The sequence below is a fragment of the Nylanderia fulva genome, unplaced genomic scaffold (assembly GCF_048542155.1).
Source record: "Nylanderia fulva isolate GAGA-0341 unplaced genomic scaffold, ASM4854215v1 Scaffold32, whole genome shotgun sequence".
Classification (NCBI taxonomy): Eukaryota; Metazoa; Arthropoda; class Insecta; order Hymenoptera; family Formicidae; genus Nylanderia; species Nylanderia fulva.
In genome coordinates, this window is record NW_028190390.1 from 1,096,440 (window position 1) to 1,115,541 (window position 19,102).

General features: G+C 34.7%; 1 protein-coding gene across 4 annotated transcripts in view; it reads left to right on the forward strand.

The window, feature by feature from the left end:
• The window catches only part of LOC114945579 (kin of IRRE-like protein 1), a 652,455-nt gene extending 634,120 nt beyond the window's left edge, over positions 1 to 18,335 (forward strand). For all 4 annotated transcript variants that reach the window (XM_085484861.1, XM_085484860.1, XM_085484862.1 and 1 more), the window contains 2 exons: positions 12,053 to 12,283; positions 14,192 to 18,335. In XM_085484861.1, the coding sequence (XP_085340987.1) occupies positions 12,053 to 12,283; positions 14,192 to 14,532 (572 nt within the window). In that variant the 3' untranslated portion in view covers positions 14,533 to 18,335. The remainder of the gene's footprint in view (positions 1 to 12,052; positions 12,284 to 14,191) is intronic.
• The last annotated feature ends 767 nt before the right edge of the window (positions 18,336 to 19,102 follow it).

Sequence of the window (19,102 nt, forward strand, 5' to 3'; positions counted from 1 at the left end):
ATCAGAATTTTTCAACTGTTTTTCTTGTTTAAAAATGTAATATTAAAAAATATATATATATATATATAATATTAAAAAATAAAATTTACTCGAAAAGTTTTACTTAAAATATTATTGGAATTCATAAAAATAGTCATTAGATATTACAATTATTTTTGAGAATATTGCATTAAACTTTCTTCAATTTTTATTAAATCGGAAACAGTTAAATTAAACAAATATATTTTCATTTTTCTCATAGCTACATATAATTTGTATAATGAAACTTACATGGCTGAATTCGTGTTTTTTAATTTTTTATTATAGTTATATACTTTCTTATTTTCTTATTTTTTATTTTAGTTATATATTCTTATTTTTTATTATAGTTATATATTATAATAAGTCACTGTCTCTTTTTCCAATTAAAGAAATACACGCGATGAATATTTGTCATTCTGTCATTTTTTATTTCACTCACACACTAATCCAAAAAATATTTTAAAGAACGTAATTTCCCTCTACACTTATCTCGATTTAAAACCTGTCAATTAAGGGGGAGAACCTGGTTTAGAAAGCTGAAAAATATATAATTTTTAGAATGTTTTTCTCAGCTAAAATAAAATTAATCGATTACAAATTTTAGGCACATTTTATGATACAGTTAAATTATATAAAATAATTTTGTTATTAAAAAATATTGAAGTTTTATTTTAAATGTACAACCTAGCGATCGTAATTTTTATCTGAAACAAAAAAACCAATTCATTTCTTTAATGTTATATATTATTACCTTCTATTTAAACTAGAAAAATTAAAAGAAAAGTAAAAATTGAAAAACTTTTACAACTTTAAAAAAAATCTAATTTACCTATTCTTTTAATTTTTTAAGTAAAATTTATTTTTTAAATAAAACTTCAATATTTTTTAATAAAAAAATTACTTTACATAATTTAAATGTATAATAAAATGTACCTAAAATCTGGAATTAATTGGTTTTATTTTAAGAAAAAAAATTCTAAAAATTATGTATATTTCAGCCCCCTATAAACCAGATTCTCCCCTTAATCCAAATGATAACTGCGAGTATAAAATAACTGCAGTCCGCCTTACGGACATGCAGGATTGATCTCGGGGCGAGATCGCCGGGGCAATTCGATCGAGACTAGCCCGGGGGACTCGTCGAATTAAAGGGGGCATCAAATAGAGAAGGGGGACAGAAGGTTGGGAGGAAGATAGCGGTTCCTATAACAATTTGAGATTAGAACTCGCCGAAATCTTCCGAAGGGATGCTCGACGATTCGGATCGCAAACCCCTTTGCCCCCCTTCGACATTCCGATAAGCGTTTATTGCTCGACTCGGGAGATGATCGAGGCCGCCGCAGGACTCGGCCCGACTATGCAAACCGGAGCCCCAGAGAGAGAGTCAATTCACTCCGCATCGCGGGATTGCGGAGTGGTAATTGCTGTCCGATTTCGCCCCGACACGCACCATCGAGCGTGCCATCGTATATATACGTATATATATATATATATATATGTGTGTGTACGTATGTAGGTAGACGCGCGCCTATATTACACGCAAAAGGATCGATTGACAATAATCTCCCCAAAACTGTTCCGGCCGATTGCAATTAAGGGGATATGCATACGGCTCCTTAAGGGGATCTTAAACGTTCTTGAGAAGTGCGGTGTTTTTTCCTGTTTTATCGACAAAATGTGAGGTTAGATAAAGTATATAATTTATTTATTAGCTGTACGGATTGTTTTTTTACCTGAAATTAGACCAGGCCGGATTTGGCATTGGATGTACAGGAAAAAGATTTATTGATCTGTACAAATTAAAGTATTAATATTAACAAAGGGCGAAGCGTTCTAATTTCAGGTAAAAAACCATCCGTATAGCCAATAATAGTATATTGTGTATCAAGTGCGGAAAGTTGACAATTGGTCACGAGTGCGACCACCCCACACGAGTGAACAATTGTCAATCCGCACGTGATACACATACTATTTTGTATTACAAGTGCAGGCAAAGTGACTTTGTGCGCGTTTTCTGTGCGCGAGGTGGCCGATCGCACGCTACCATCTTGCGGCGGCACGGTGCGGGAATAGCCGTGTTCAATACATTGCCTACGGCTTCAGCCGTGGACAATGACTTTGAACGCGGCTCAGCTGTAGGCAATGGCTTTGAATGCGGCTTATTCACTCACCGCGTCGCCGCTAGATGGCGCATGGGAAATCGGCCGCTTTCCGCACAGAAAACACGCATACAAAGTGCCACTTTGCCTGCACGTGTAATACAAATAGATTTATAGTTTATCTAATCTCACATTTTATCGATAAAGCAATTTATTGGCTGTACGAATTGTTTTTTACCTAAAATTAGACCGCTTCACCCTTTACTACAGATTGCTACAGATTGATAAATCTTTTTCCTGTACAAATTAATAACAAAGCGCGAAGCGTTCTAATTTCAGGTAAAAAACAATCCGCATAGCCAATAAATAGTTTATCTAACCTCACATTTTGTCGATAAAACAGGACAGAAATCACAGACTTGTCAAGGACGTTTAGAATCCTCTTAAGTACATTCATTTAGCCTCTCTGGCGATTATGGCCTTCGGGAAATTTGCATCACTCGCTCTCTCGAAGTCGTCTTGCATTCTAGGGATTCAACGCACATTTGTCCTGGTATACGATACCGACTAATTGCATCAAAGACGAGATCGACCTACCGGCCGCATCTCGATCATCCTTCATTAGCTTCGACGAGGGCGCACAATAATGACGGATGATCCGAGACAAAGGTTTCCCGACCAGTGCACTGTTGACTTAGGGAGCTTCTTAGGCGATTAACACTAATCGGATCGATTTGCTTCCATATTTCCGCATCTCAGTATTTGCTGTCCCATCGTGTCGATGGGATTGCGGCAAGATGCACTTGAAATGATCACATGAGGGAAGTTGCTTCCCTTAGACAACATGAACAAGGAAAACACATATCAGTCATCGTAAATTTTAGGTATCTCCCTCCCTCTTTATTATATCTGAAATTTAATTATCAAGTTAATAATTTAGGAAATTTTCCATTAAATCATAGTTAAAAATATGAATTATCATAGCTGGAATTTAGACACACTAAATTTTGGGTGTAACATATAGAAACATATGGTAGCTAATATTTTTTTGGCAGGTAAATTTAGAATAGAGAAAATTAAATAAATTAGATTAATTAAAAATTAATAAATTATAATAAAATATGATAAAATAAAATAACAAATTATAATAAATTAGATAAATTAAAAAGAAAAAAGACAGAAAAAGAGAGGTTTATTCAAAATGGAAGTTGCACTCTCGACGCCTCGGAAACCGGATTAACTCGAAAATAGAGAGTGATTCGATTAGTGGGGTGAAATAATTACGTCGACGGCCCGGGATATATATATTCGGCGATTTATATTAGAAGTTCCGCCGTAAGGTTAACGGGAGAAATTCTCCCGTGGGATGATCCATGGTGACGGAGCGACGAAGGTGCGCCGCGTGAACGCTTTCATTAATTGAAAGCGGGAGCGAGAGAGAGAGAGACTCTAAGTCGCTTTAGCCGACCGGAGGGTGGGGGAAGAAAGACGAGGAGGAAGGGGAAGGCGTAACGCAGCGATCCGGAGTTCGACCCTATGTTGGAATTAATCCAGGTGAGCCGAACTTGGATTTGGGCGCCGGCTAAGCCCTGGCTTCTTGGTGACTTAACCGGCCACATGACCTCAGTAAGGCTTCGTCTTACCTCTGACGCGGACGCCAACGTTACGGCGGTGTAACTCTCCCCCTCCCCCACCCCCTATTAAAGGGGATCTTCCCTAACTCCGTCGAATATATATCTCTCTCTCGCTTTCCAGTTGATGATTTATCCCGAAACTCTCTCTTTTATGCTATAAATTTATCGGATAAAATTTTCCTCCCGTTAATCAAAGTTAATGAAACCTCGAATGTTTTATTTTATATTAAGAAATAACGCGTCGAGAGAAAAAATTGCTAATTGAGTTCTTTCTTCGGGATATACTCGAACGTGAAATGTTTAGACAATAGCTGGGAAATTAAAAATTTGCAATTTAATCATTTTCTCTCCATCCTCGGAATTCTTTCTCTCTTACTTTGTATTAAAATATAAATTGAAATTGATTACGCGTCAATTTAATTTCCGGATTATTGTGGGATGATGGAACAGGTCGGGACTCTCTCCGAAAAATATTTCGTTAATATTATAATAAAATATTTATCGGTTCGTTCTACAATCTTGAAGAGCGGGCGAAAATAATCGACGGAAAATAACGATCGATCAAGATACAGATAAAGTTCTCGAGATGCTTCTGACAGATAGAAAAAGTTTCGGGACGGTCGGAATTTTTTTCTTTCTCTCAAGGACGAAATCCGGGGGAGGATATTTTTTCCAAATAATCCAAAAGCGGTTAGATTCCATCTCTGACCCTACTGCAAGTCCGATTAGTGATCTAAACTTCGATGAACTTAGGATTCGGGACTCCGCTGGGGGTTGCGATCTCTCTCTCTTTCTTTCATCCCCCTACTTTCTCTCTCTCTCTCTCACTTCCTCTTCGTGAATCCTGTTAGCCCTTTCTCGCAAGGATCGACGATATAAGGACCGGTTTATCTTTACTACCCCGGCACCAGACGTTTCTCCGCGTAGAACTCGATTAAACTTCCATTGCAACTTTTACGAGACAGTATCGGAGGCTTAGGGTTGTATACGATCGCTAAATGTACCGATTTCCCGTCGAACGCACGAGCGCATTCCGCGCATAAGGGCGATAATAAATTGAAAAATTATCTGTCGATCTGGAAAGCGCAAAGACGTTGCCGAAATGACAGAATATTTTACAGGAATAACGAGAGCGCAGCGAAAGCATGATAAGATGTGAAGAAATAAAAACTTTGAAAGTGTTATACCGGATGATTCTAAATCAGTGCGATAAATTTTAGGAGATGATTCTTTGTCGACAATTTAAAGAAGGATATATATACTTTTATATCCCTCCCTGAAGAATTACACTGTTTTTTAAAAAAAAAGAGGAAGGTGAAAATTACGTTTTTATTTTTTTTCCCAAACTTTGTTTTCCATTTCTTTCAAAATTTAATATAATTTTGTTTTACTTGTTTTTATTCTAAATTTTTTTTGCAAATTATTGATTTTACGAAAACAATCAAACAAATGAAAAAGTGTCTAAAAGAATCGAGCTTTCTAACGCATATTTTTAGATAATCACATTCCGATTCGTTAAAAAGTTTTAATAAAAAATTAGATAGGGGTTGCTAGTTCTATCATTAATGCAGGAAAATTAAACACATATTATTAAGTATTATTAAGAACAGAAATATTAATATATAGTAATATATAACAATAATTTATAAAAATTAATAAGTTCTTTTTACTAATAGGAAATATCCACCAAACTTCATTTTTTTAAGAGAATGCTGACCATGACTGTTTTACCGACTTTGAGTTCGAGAGCTTTTCTTTTTATTGGCTATACAGATTAAAAAATCCTTCTCCACAATTAAAGTACTGATAATAATGAACGAGGAGCGCTGTAATTTTGCATAAAAAACAATAAAAGTTAAACAATTATAGTTTTTTGTCGGCCTCTTGCATCAGCTCATAACAATAGTTATTTAATATAAAAGTTCTGCAGTTTATTTGTGTACAAAATATAACACTCCCAAAAGAGATGACATGAAAGAATAATACAGAAGTAATAAAAATGAGATTAAAAGTCTGTATCAAAAGATTCTTCAATCTTTATATCCAATAAAAAATGAATTTAACCTAACCTAACTTAAAGTCGGTAAAACAGAACAACGGTAGCATTCCCTTAAGAATAAGAATTAAAAAATATTAATATATAATATATAATAATTTATCAGAATTAATAAGTATCCTGCTTTTTACTAATAGAAAATGTCCACCAAATTTCATTTCTTTAACTGCCAAAAATTTGAGGAAAAAAAATAGGAACCTATTTTTCACCTTCCTTAATTTTTAACAAAGAATTCTCTCCCAAAATGTTTCATACTTATTTAGAATTATCCTATATAGTATATTAACACGTAGAGCGGGCTTTTTTTAATTTACAACAAAAATTTTTTTTTTTTTTAATGAACGAATTATTTATTTAAAAGCTTAGATCTGTCATAGACGAAATATCGCGCGGTTACCATAAATCTTCCTCCGCTAAATTGTCAAAAGCTTTACTGCAGTTCATCCACAGAGCTGGATGAATTTACGAGAGTTTCTTAAGCTGGTCGCAATAGGACTCCGTGTGTCACTTATGTGTACTCACACATGACGTGTTCGCTCTCTCTCTCTCTCTTTCTCTCTCACTCAGTACGTCATAAATCTTCCTTTATAATCCGGCCGAAAGTACGCGAGCAATTACATGAAAAATGTAAACTCGCATAATATTACTTCTACACTATTTATTTACCCACGTCACGATTATGTATTTACTGGACAAAGTTTTCTCATTTACACGAAACTAGAGAATTTTATAAGGAAACTGAAGCTTGTGCCCGGTGACTCGTCAATATTATTAATATTTATTTTATTTTGAGCAGGCAAAAGATGGATTTAAAATTTTGTAAATTTAGAGTAAAAACAAGTTGAAAATTTTTAATGCGAAATATATAAATACAAAAAAAAATTCTTTAATCCAACGTCGCGTATAATCGCGTAAACGTTAACGGCGTAACGAGTGCGAGTTTATTTTGCGTGAATTTAAATGTCGAGCGCGCGCGCCAAGAAGATTCTTGAGAGGAAAAAAAACTTCTAGTTCCCGGCTTATATCCCGGCGTAATTACCCGGCATTTTTCACAAATCCCTTCCGCGCATTTCCGCAAAAAAGGAAGAAGAAAAAATCTCCGCACGCGTGTCTGTAAAACGACGCGAAATCTTGAGATTTCCGCTTCGCAGAGAGAGAAAACGTTGTCAAGACGCTTCGCGCAGTTCAGAAAGCTCATTTACACTCCGCTCTGACACTAGTGGTCTCCCGACATAATATTCCTCCGGCAAAACCTTCCTTAGGTTATGGGGGTTGGTCACGACGCGGCGGCGGGAAATTTCGGCTGCCGGCTGATTAAACCCGGGGTTTTACCGCGCATCAACAACATATATAACGCACATATACGCGCACCTTATTTGGTTAATGCGTTTACAGGCGTAAATATGCCTGTATTAAGCGCGCGAGAGTCTACACAAGGCAACACAATCCGATCTGTCGTTCCTTTTCTTTTCTCTAGTTACAATTTTATATTTTAAATCATTTTTATATTTTATTTCATTTCTTATATTTTAATTTTATATATTTATATATTATTTTTATATTTTATTTTATTTGTTATATTTTTATATATTTATATTTTTATATTATTTTTATATTTTATTTTATTTTTTATATTATTATTTTATATTGTCATATTATTTTTATATTTTATTTTATTTCTTATATTTTTATTTTATATTTTTATATTATTTTTATATTATTTATTATTATTTTATATTATATTATTATATTAATATATTTTGCTATCTTTCTTTTGCTCCGATAAAAATTCGCAATGCAAATATTTCGATACGGATATTTTTTTTACTGGCATTAGAAAATATCGTTTTATTTAAAAATCGTCGATCAGAGACTTATTCGGTTGTTCGTTTTAATAATGTGATTATCGCGTGAAAAAGGTGCACGCGATAATTACATTATTCAAACGTTGATAGAATAAATGTCTGATGGTCTCGACGACATTTTTTAGTCAAGTAAATACTTTCTAATTAAAAAATGCATGCGATAATTTTATTATTAAATTAATACTCGAAGAAGTATCTGATGGTCCTTTTTTTAAATCGAACAAATATTTTATAATTAAAAAAATGCGATAACCACGCTATTTTAACAATAATTGAATAAGTGTATTTTTTTAAATCGAGCAAATATTTTCTAGTAAAAAGTAATGCATGTATTATAATTACATTATTCAAACATTAATAGAATAAATGTTTGATGGTCGACGATGTTTTTTGATCAAGTAAATATTTTATAATTAGAAAATGCATGCGATAATTTATTCAAATAATACCAGAGTACGTATCTAATATGATCCTTTTTTTTTTTAAAGCAAACAAATATTTTATGATGAAAAAAAATGCGAGAGTCACGATATTATAATAAAAATAGAGTAATATTGTCTTTTTTTAAATCGAGCAAATATTTTCTAGTAAAAAATAATGCACGTGATAATTACATTATTAAAAATTAATAACTGAATGAGTGTCTGGCAATCAACTATTTTTAAATAGAGTAAATATACTTTCCACTGATTGTATGAGAATAATACACGCGATAATTACATTATTAAAACATTACCCGAATATCTGATAATGGAGGATTCTTTTTAATCGAGCAAATATTTTCCAATATAAAAAACGCGCAATATAATTACATGATTAAAGCAATAATCGAATAAGTGGTTCGGTCGACGGTTTTCAAATCATGCGAATATATTTTCGAATAAAAAAATTACACGCAATAATTATATTATTAAAACATTAGCCGAATGAAGGCCGATGAGATATTTTTAAAAACGGAGCAAATATTTTCTAACAATATTCCAGTAGAAAAACAGCCTATCCAAGTTTTACGCGATATACCTAAGTGAGGGTTGCGAGCACAAATTCTGCCGGGCCGACGCTTAATCGACCCCGTTTGGAACGAGAGAAAATTTAAGAATTAAAGACTCGCTTTTCGCAGCCCGCCTGATCGCGTTGCAACTCACCACGAGGCGCAAGAGGAGGAGCGCAGTTTTGTTAATTATCCGACAAAAACAGCAGGCGCGATCCCACGCTTCGCCGGCCACACGCTATCAAAGCGGCGAGACGCTATCACGAATACGGTGGTATATCGCGAGACCGAGGTGCTAAGAGAGAGGAGAACAAATAGAAATAGCTGCAAGATTTCCCACCGTTCTCTCGCTCCTCCTTCTCTAAGAAAATAGCACCTCGCGTCTAAATACAGCACAAATTTCTTCTTTTTAGTCTCTTCATGCAAAGTTCCGAAGAAAAATGTCGTCGACCTAAAATTCTCAGTTTTTTACACGCATGTAGAAAGGATAAATAGATTTTTAGATGTGCCCCAAAAATGATTCTAAAGGGTGAAACCCTCATAAGACAGTTTTTTTAATAATATTATTTAAAAATTAATAATGATTCTAAAGGGTGAAACCACCCCTCATAAAACAGTTTTTTTTATATATCTCGAAAAGTATTCGAGATGTCAAGAAATATTTCATACAAAAATTTTGTGATAAGAATACCTCTATTTAATTACATTAATGTTTTAAGAAAATAATTTTAAAAATGTTTTTTTTAATCAAATTATTATTAATAGAGGCGTTCTTATCATAAAAATATTTTTATGACATTAAAAAATTTCATAGTAAAAACACTTCAATTTAATTACATTAATAATATTTTTTTTAAATAATATTTGGAGAAATTTTTTTTTTTTGAAATTTTTGAAAAAATACATATAATATGATGGGTCGCAATTAAAAATTTCTCTATTTATCTTTCCTAAATTTATATAAAGTATCATTGAAATCAGAATTATCGGCTTTCGCGAGTTACTCTCACAATTATATTACATTCTCTATTTCTCGCTCTCGATTTTAAATTTGAAGAGCGGAAAAAACTGTCAGTAAAAAAAAGAAAAAGATAATAACTATCCCAGTAAAAAATTTTTTTTTTAATTTTATTAAGATATGATTAAGTAAAAGTATTTTCAACATGAAATTATTTTGTATATTTTTTTGATATTTCGAATATCAATATCGAGAAAAGCAAAAAGTCACTGTACATATAAAAGATGGTTTTTTCTATTTTTTGTATTACTATCTTTAGATACATTATTTAAATTAAAAATTATGTATACATATCATACTTTTTTACTCTTAAGCTAAATAAGATTTTTTTATTACAAATTCAGATTTTTTAAACAAAATATATTGCTGTAAATTTATTTTACACATAATATAATATAAAATGGATTTAAAAATCATATCTTGGCGTCTTTTTGCGTTAAAATATAAAATAATTGTATTCGTCTTAGTTGCGACATAAACGAATTTTTATGTTATTACTCTCGCGTCCAGCCGCAACGCGTTTCTTACTTACTTAATCATATTTCGCGACCTTTATACTTTTTTTCGTTCGCGATTGCCATTTCTACTTGAGATTCCACGGGCGATTCGAAAATACAAAATGCGGATAAAACCGTGTGTGTACGTGACAGCGGCGCAAAAAATACTGGCATGCCAGATGTAATCCCAACGTTGAGGAATATAAAATGTTTTCTCTACGGCGCCGACCGGGGTTTGTTTACGCATGTAACAAAGCTGCCTGGTATATGGAGAAGGAGGGAGGCAAAAAAAAGGAAGGGAAAAAAATGAAACGCTTCGTAAGTAGCATAGCGAGGGCGGATGCAACGTTTCGTTTTCTCTTTACCGTGACACGGTGTGGTTAATCCTTCGTCGCGGAGAAATATCCACATTAATTTTGTGTGTGTTTCTTGCCGCACCTCTACCGAATTAATTTATTATACCTGTTCTATTGTGCAATTCTTTTAGCGCGACACTGTCCTCTAAAATTCTCCTTGTGTGTGTTGATTTAATTTAATATTTTTAAGCAGATATTTTCGGAGAAATGTCAATTTGCGAAGACAGAAGGTAGAAAAAAAAAACAAATTAGCGAGCGTACACTAGTTTACAAAAATTATTTTAAGCCAGACAAAGTGTTTCATACTTTTGGATGCTGCAAACTAAATTTCATTAGCACATCAGATTTCCAAAATAATTGAAGTTTAATATTTATAAAAATTTTGAGAAAAATTATTTTTTCCAAAATTGATTTTACCATAATTTGTTCCTCCTTAGATCATATAACTTTTGTCTGGAATATTTTTCGAAAATGCATTTTTTCGAAAAATTCAAGGTGAGCAATTAAAATGAGACACTCTATTACATTTAATGGAATCTATCACGATAAATTACAATAATCCTAAACTACAAATTATGAATATAATTATATGACTTCATCATCATAGGCGGAATATTTGCTATCTCAGCAAAACTCTGTATTTAAATCTTTCCTAACATGATTAAAAAGTCAGATATCGAAATAAAAAAATTTATATTATAAGGGATGAACTCTGATGAATTCATGATTTCTGATTAAAATTTTTTTTGCAAAAAAGATAATACCATTTTTACATATTAAATCTCAAATTGATAGACAGATCTTCTTTTTATTTTATTTATCTGCCTGATCGGACGATTTCAACGAAAATGTATCATTTCCAATATAACAGGCTAAATGAATTTCTAATAAATTTCTAATAATTTAAAGTCTTAGTAGACATCTATTTACAATTTATGTTTTAGTAGACATCTATTAGTAAAAAGGATACTTATTAATTTTTTAAAATTATTATTATAATTTATTATATATTATTATATGTATATTATAACATTTCTAAATTCTTATTCTTAAGGGAATGCTGCCGTTGTTCTATTTTATCGACTTTAAGTTAGGTTAGGTTCACTTTTTATTGAATATAAAGATTGAAGAATCTTTTGATACAGGCTTTTAATCTCATTTTTATTATTTTTTCATGTCATCTCTATTAGGAGTGCCATATTTTGTGCACAAATAAACGGCAGAACTTTTGTATTAAATAAGTATTGTTATGAGCTGATGCAAGAGGCCGATAGAAAACTATAATTTTCTTAACTCTTATTGTTTTTTATACAAAATTACAGCGCTCCCCGTTCATTATTATCAGTACTTTAATTGTGGAGAAAGATTTTTCAATCTGTATAGCCAATAAAAAGAAAAGCCCTTGAACTCAAAGTCGGTAAAACAGTCATGATCAGCATCCCCTTAATCGTGCAATCAGATTGAGCTAAAACCGAGAACAGAAGAGTGAACATCGGCTTTATTCGATCGTTACAGGTCAGGACGCCGGAATCGTGTTATCGCCACTGATAGGCGTTGTGGTCGGCGCTCTGGTGACTTTGGTTCTCATCATCCTGGTCGTGGTGGTCAGAGTACGTCGGGAACGCGTGGCGAAGCCGCGGCACGAGAAACCAGCGGAACTCAGCGAGCTGCCGTCCCAACAATATCCCATGCAGAACTCCCAGCAGACTGTGGAGACTGATCCCGACGTGATCCCAAACAAGTTCGGTAAGACTCCCATCGATGCCGCCGCGGATACTGAAATAATCCGCGCGCGAATCCGATTACAAGCCTCCGCTCGTTTGTAAGTCACGATTACCCTATTTAGGGCTTTCATGCGGAGAAAGAGAAAATTTACATAATTTGTTTGGGGTAATTGAAAACTTGACTACAGTAATTATTGTTTCGACAGGAATAATATGACGCATTTGTCAAATTTTTTTTTATAAATTAGATTGCAAATATTTAACTCTCTTGGATCCATTATTTTTAATATTAATATTATTTTATTTAATTGTAATATTATTTTTTTATAAGTAATTAATTATCAAATTATACGAATGTTTTTCACGTATTTGTTATTTTATTCTTAAAACTTGTTTTATATTAAACCATCTATGATTATATGACTATATCTATTACAAAAAGGCAAAAATCCTATTTATGTGATATTTTAATTATATGATATTTTATATCTCATACGATATACAAAATTATAAATAGAATTCTGTCGCGAAAATATAAGTGATCTACATCGAGTGCAAAAAAATTTGACAGCTAATTCGGGAGGCCATTTTAAGTTAAAAATGTTGTGTTAACATAGGTTCTGTTTCAATTAATTATAGAACTAGAAGAAATCAAAGTTTTTTTAACGCGATAAAATAAATAATAGATTCAATATCTAGTTACAATTAAGAGAATTAATTTAATAGTTTATTCAATCGGGGTAATTAACTAACAATTTGATTAGAGCAACTTTTAATAATTAATTAATTATTAAACTACGTATTTCATTTGCGTATTTATGTTTTATTCCTAAAATTGCTTTATTAAACCACTTATGATTCGTGACAAAAAATTACAGAATTCTATTTTTGTGTTGTGTGTTCTAATGTTTCTATATATTTTACTTCATCAAATATTATCTGTCACACGACATACAAAATTATAAATAGAATTCTGGATTATCTGCACCGAGTTAAAAGAAATTGACAGTTAGTTCGGCAGGTCATTTAAGTTAAAAATGTTACATTAAAGTAGCATATTTAATACTTACAAACTTACACTTAAAAACATTTCATTTATAAATTTTATAATTATTATTAGAAAATAACAATCTAGCGATAGATTTATAACAAGTGCTGAAAATATCTCCCTCGAGTTTGATTGTAAGCTTGAAATAGGACCTATATTTATATAACATTTTTACAGTGTAATTTCCTGAACAACCTGTCAAAGTTTTTTATTCTGTTATTTGTCACCCGTACATTATTGTCTTACAAAGCGAGCTTTAGAAAAGCATCAGTGAAGGAATTAATCACACTTCCTTCTTCAAACACGCCTATCATAGAAAAAACACCAACTTTGTCCCATTCTTGTCTCGCAATATTTCACCGTAAAAAAATTTGTTTTCTTGTTAAAAATAGTTCCCATTAAAATTAAGTGTTAAATATTTAACACATTTATCTGTTAATTTAACATCTTGCTGTTGTGTGTTAATTAAACCCAAATGTTAAATTATTAAAACAATTGAAAGAAAGTGTAAAAATAACAAAATGTGCATCCAGTTTTACATAACAAATATGGTCCGTATTATTAGTGACAAAATTATTAAAATTTACAGAAAAAAATTTATTTTATTCTATAAGGGGGATGATAAAATGTAAAATTAACATTTTTGATTTTTACATTAAAATTATATTAATTTTACACAAAATTGATTTCTAAATTACTTGAAAACATTGCTCTTTTTTAGTGTTAAAATATTAACATTAATGTTAAATGAACAGAAAAATGTCCGTCGACATATCTGTTAAATTGAACACAAATTCAATCGCGTTGAAGCAAAGAAACTTAGGAAAGGGAGCCTCTCTTTACTCTCTTTATTCGACGGAGACCCCCGCTTCGGTGTTTCAGAGGGTAATCTCGTGGAGGTCAGCCCGCCGAGTTACCCGGGCGGTTATCCCCCGGGGCACTGGGTCACGCCTGGACCTACGCCAAGCATAGACGAGCTCTGTCACAAGTTCACGGGGCGGCCGACGGAGCTGAGGCTACCGTCCAGAAGCACGATACCGAATCTGCCGGGGATGCCGGTGACGGGGGTGATGGTGGGCGCCGGCCAGGGCGTCGTCATCGGCGGCGCCCAGGGTGTCGTCGTCGGCGGAGGTCAGGGTGTCATCGTGGCGGGCGAGTGCCTCGATGGGGAGGCGATCAAGCGAAGACTGATGGCCAACAGACTGCCGGAGAGTTGCGTCTAGACTCTCCCGTCATCGTCGTCGTCGTCCTAGCCCCCATTCTTCTAGAGGGATGTAACTACCTAGCTGCTCTCCGGGAAGAAAAACACTTGTCAACCAAGAGTATCCAAGAGCAATTTTGCAGAGGGAGAGAAGGAGAGACCTGTCGTGGAGAGACGTTTACATTGTCCGCTTTCGTGACAGCCGTCTGTTTAGCTTTAACGTGTGTTTACGGTATAATACGGTGCTCGATCGAAACTCGGCGAAACTCCGGTGTTGGGATACGGAGACGATGGGGTTTCCAAGCGCGGCGATCAATAGCGGACCCGCGTGGGGTTACGTGTCGCGGATTCCGCATTATTACGTGTCTCGCGAACGAGCGATTGATTTTCTGGCACGCGAACCGGAATCATCGGGAAATGTGGTCATCGTCATGGGCGGCCGCAGGGAGGGCGACGACAAGAGATGAGGGCATTGCCCCCCTTTTGGAATCAGAAAATAGATTAAGATTTGCACTGGGATTTTTTTGCAATTTTATTTCATATAAAAATATTGAAATAAAAAAATGAACAAAGAATAATAAGAAAAAAAAACCATGCTTCTCCTTGCGGTCATTGTCATAGACGGCCGCAGGGGCGCACGAGGGGGCATTGCCCCCTTCTAGGAGTCAGGAGATTAAGATTTGTACTAGGATTTTTTTGCAATTTTATTTCACATAAAAATATTGAAATAAAAAAATTAACAAAGAATAATAAGAAAAAAAAACCATGCTCCTCTTTGCTGTCGTCGTCATAGACGGCCGCAGGGGGGCAAGAGGGGGCATTGCCCCCCTCTTGGGTCAGTAAAAAGATCAAGCATTAACAAAGATTAATAAGAAAAAAAAAATATGATGCCTCTCCCTGCGGTCATCATCATGAACGGTCGCAGAGGGGGCAAAAGGGGGCATTGCCCCCCTCTTGGAATCAGGAAAAAGATTACGGTTTGCACTGGGATTTTTTTGCAATTTTATTTCATATAAAAATATTGAAATAAAAAAATTAACAAAGAATAATAAGAAAAAAAACCATGCTCCTCTTTGCTGTCATCGTAATAGACGGCCGCAGGGGGGCAAGAGGGGGCAGTGCCCCCCTCTTCGGTCAGTAAAAAGATCAAGCATTAACAAAGATTAATAAGAAAAAAAAAATATGATGCCTCTCCCTGCGGTCATCATCATGAACGGTCGCAGAGGGGGCAAAAGGGGGCATTGCCCCCCTCTTGGAATCAGGAAAAAGATTAAGATTTGCACTGGGATTTTTTTGCAATTTTATTTCATATAAAAATATTGAAATAAATCAATTAACAAAGAATAATAAGAAAAAAAAACCATGCTCCTCTTTGCTGTCGTCGTCATAGACGGCCGCAGGGGGGCAAGAGGGGGCATGGCCCCCCTCTTGGGTCAGTAAAAAGATCAAGCATTAACAAGGATTAATAAGAAAAAAAAATATGATGCCTCTCCCTGCGGTCATCATCATGAACGGTCGCAGAGGGGGCAAAAGGGGGCATGGCCCCCCTCTTGGGTCAGTAAAAAGATCAAGCATTAACAAAGATTAATAAGAAAAAAAAATATGATGCCTCTCCCTGCGGTCATCATCATGAACGGTCGCAGAGGGGGCAAAAGGGGGCATTGCCCCCCTCTTGGAATCAGGAAAAAGATTAAGATTTGCACTGGGATTTTTTTGCAATTTTATTTCATATAAAAATATTGAAATAAATCAATTAACAAAGAATAATAAGAAAAAAAAACCATGCTCCTCTTTGCTGTCATTCGTCATAGACGGCCGCAGGGGGGCAAGAGGGGGCATTGCCCCCCTCTTGGGTCAGTAAAAAGATCAAGCATTAACAAAGATTAATAAGAAAAAAAAAATATGATGCCTCTCCCTGCGGTCATCATCATGAACGGTCGCAGAGGGGGCAAAAGGGGCATTGCCCCCCTCTTGGAATCAGGAAAAAGATTAAGATTTGCACTGGGATTTTTTTGCAATTTTATTTCATATAAAAATATTGAAATAAATCAATTAACAAAGAATAATAAGAAAAAAAAACCATGCTCCTCTTTGCTGTCAGTCGTCATAGACGGCCGCAGGGGGGCAAGAGGGGGCATGGCCCCCCTCTTGGGTCAGTAAAAAGATCAAGCATTAACAAGGATTAATAAGAAAAAAAAAATATGATGCCTCTCCCTGCGGTCATCATCATGAACGGTCGCAGAGGGGGCAAAAGGGGGCATTGCCCCCCTCTTGGAATCAGGAAAAAGATTAAGATTTGCACTGGGATTTTTTTGCAATTTTATTTCATATAAAAATATTGAAATAAATCAATTAACAAAGAATAATAAGAAAAAAAAACCATGCTCCTCTTTGCTGTCATCGTCATAGACGGCCGCAGGGGGGCAAGAGGGGGCAGTGCCCCCCTCTTGGGTCAGTAAAAAGATCAAGCATTAACAAAGATTAATAAGAAAAAAAAAATATGATGCCTCTCCCTGCGGTCATCATCATGAACGGCCGCAGGGGGGCACGAGGGGGCATTGCCCCCTTCTTAGAGTCAGGAAAAAGATTAAGATTTGTACTGGGATTTTTTTGCAATTTTATTTCATATAAAAATATTGAAATAAAAAAATTAACAAAGAATAATAAGAAAAAAAACCATGCTCCTCTTTGCTGTCATCGTCATAGACGGCCGCAGGGGGGCAAGAGGGGGCATTGCCCCCCTCTTGGGTCAGTAAAAAGATCAAGCATTAACAAAGATTAATAAAAAACAAAAAAAAATGATGTCTCTCCCTGCGGTCATCATCATGGACGGCCGCAGAGGGGGCAAGAGGGGGCATTGCCCCCTTCTTAGAATCAGGAAAAAGATTAAGATTTGCACTGGGATTTTTTTGCAATTTTATTTCATATAAAAATATTGAAATAAAAAAATTAACAAAGAATAATAAGAAAAAAAATGATGCCTCTCCCTGGGTCATCATGGACGGCCGCAGAGGGGGCAATGCCCCCTCTTGGAATCAGGAAAAAGATGAAACATTTGCTCTCCTTATGAATAAACACTGGAATTTTTTGCTATTTTATTTAATATAAACATAGTGAAATAACAAAATTTAAAAAAAACACTGGAATTGATTTGCAATTTTATTTAATATAAAAATATTGAAATAAAATAATAAAAAAATTAACAAAGAATAATAAGAAACAAACAATTTTAATCATGCTCCTCCCTGGAAAAATTCCTGCGGACGCCCGAGAAACACATCGTACATATATAAACCAACCATCGGTCGCCGATATTGTTTTGGCGATCAATTAATTTTCCTTCCACGGGGCAAAGCGAGCGAAAGTATGCGGAGAAGTCAACCGAGAACTTTTCGCAAACTTTTACCCCTTCCTACCCCTTCGCCGCCCCGAAGGAAGGAATATCGCAAAGTTCTAACATTCTGTCGTCCCTCGGTCGTCGACTTAATCGTCTTTGTTCCCCTTTTTTTCTCTTTGTTCCTAATTAAATGATCTTCGACGGTGTCTTATCGAATATTTCTTCGCCGGAGTTCGTTTACTCTTGTTACAGTGTTGGAAGAATCGAATTGAATGAAAGGAGAACCGAAATTTTGCGAGAAAGCGCTACCTCGAAATTCAATTGGTACATTGAATTGAAATAAAATAGCTTTCCCCGAAAAGACTCTTTAATTTTCTCACAGATATTTATATATAATTTATAGATTTTTTTTTTTAATAAATGAATAATTGATTATTTTTCCTCTTCTTATTTTTAGCTGATTTATATAATATACATCTTCATATATATTTATATATATATATATATATATATTTGTATTTATATATATATATATATATATATATATATATATTATATTTATATATATGTACATTATATTGATTTATATTCGCACATTTATTTTCAGTTGTAAAGGTGTGATTTTTCCCTCCAGAATACATTAATCTTTCGTCTGTTGCTTCTCTCGCCTCTTTTTGCTATCTCTCCACGAACTTGTTAGCATCTCTCGCGGCGTCCTTAAATAAATCCGAATCCCAGCGACGAGACGTTGGTCCGGAAGCATCAGGCCGTGAAACACGAGAAAAGATAAGAGGCTCTCGAACGAACCCCTTTTCCGATGGCTCGAATGAAGACGAATGGAGGAACCGCGCGAAAATATACCGGAAGAGAGACGGAATGAAGGAAAGGGAATGCGCCCGATGCTACTTTGGCCCTGTGTGCAGTTTCGAAGGCGTGAAATGCAGTTTTAAGGTTGAACGATCGGTTCCGATATCGCGATAACAAAAAAAAAAAAAAAAAAATAGGGCGGAGAGAGAGAGAGACACCGAAGGGCATCAAATATATCCCGGTTAAATTCCGAATTCGATATTTCCGGGCGCGCAGCTTTCTCGCTCTCGCGATATCTCGAAGAGAGCGACATCGAAATTACGCAGCGACACCCTTCTGTCGATGCATAATTTTTCATCTTTTTATGGGTATTAAATTTTTTTTGACACTTTTTATTATAGCAGACTTTTTGTATCTTTTTTTTTGGGGGGTGGAAAAAGGTCCCGAC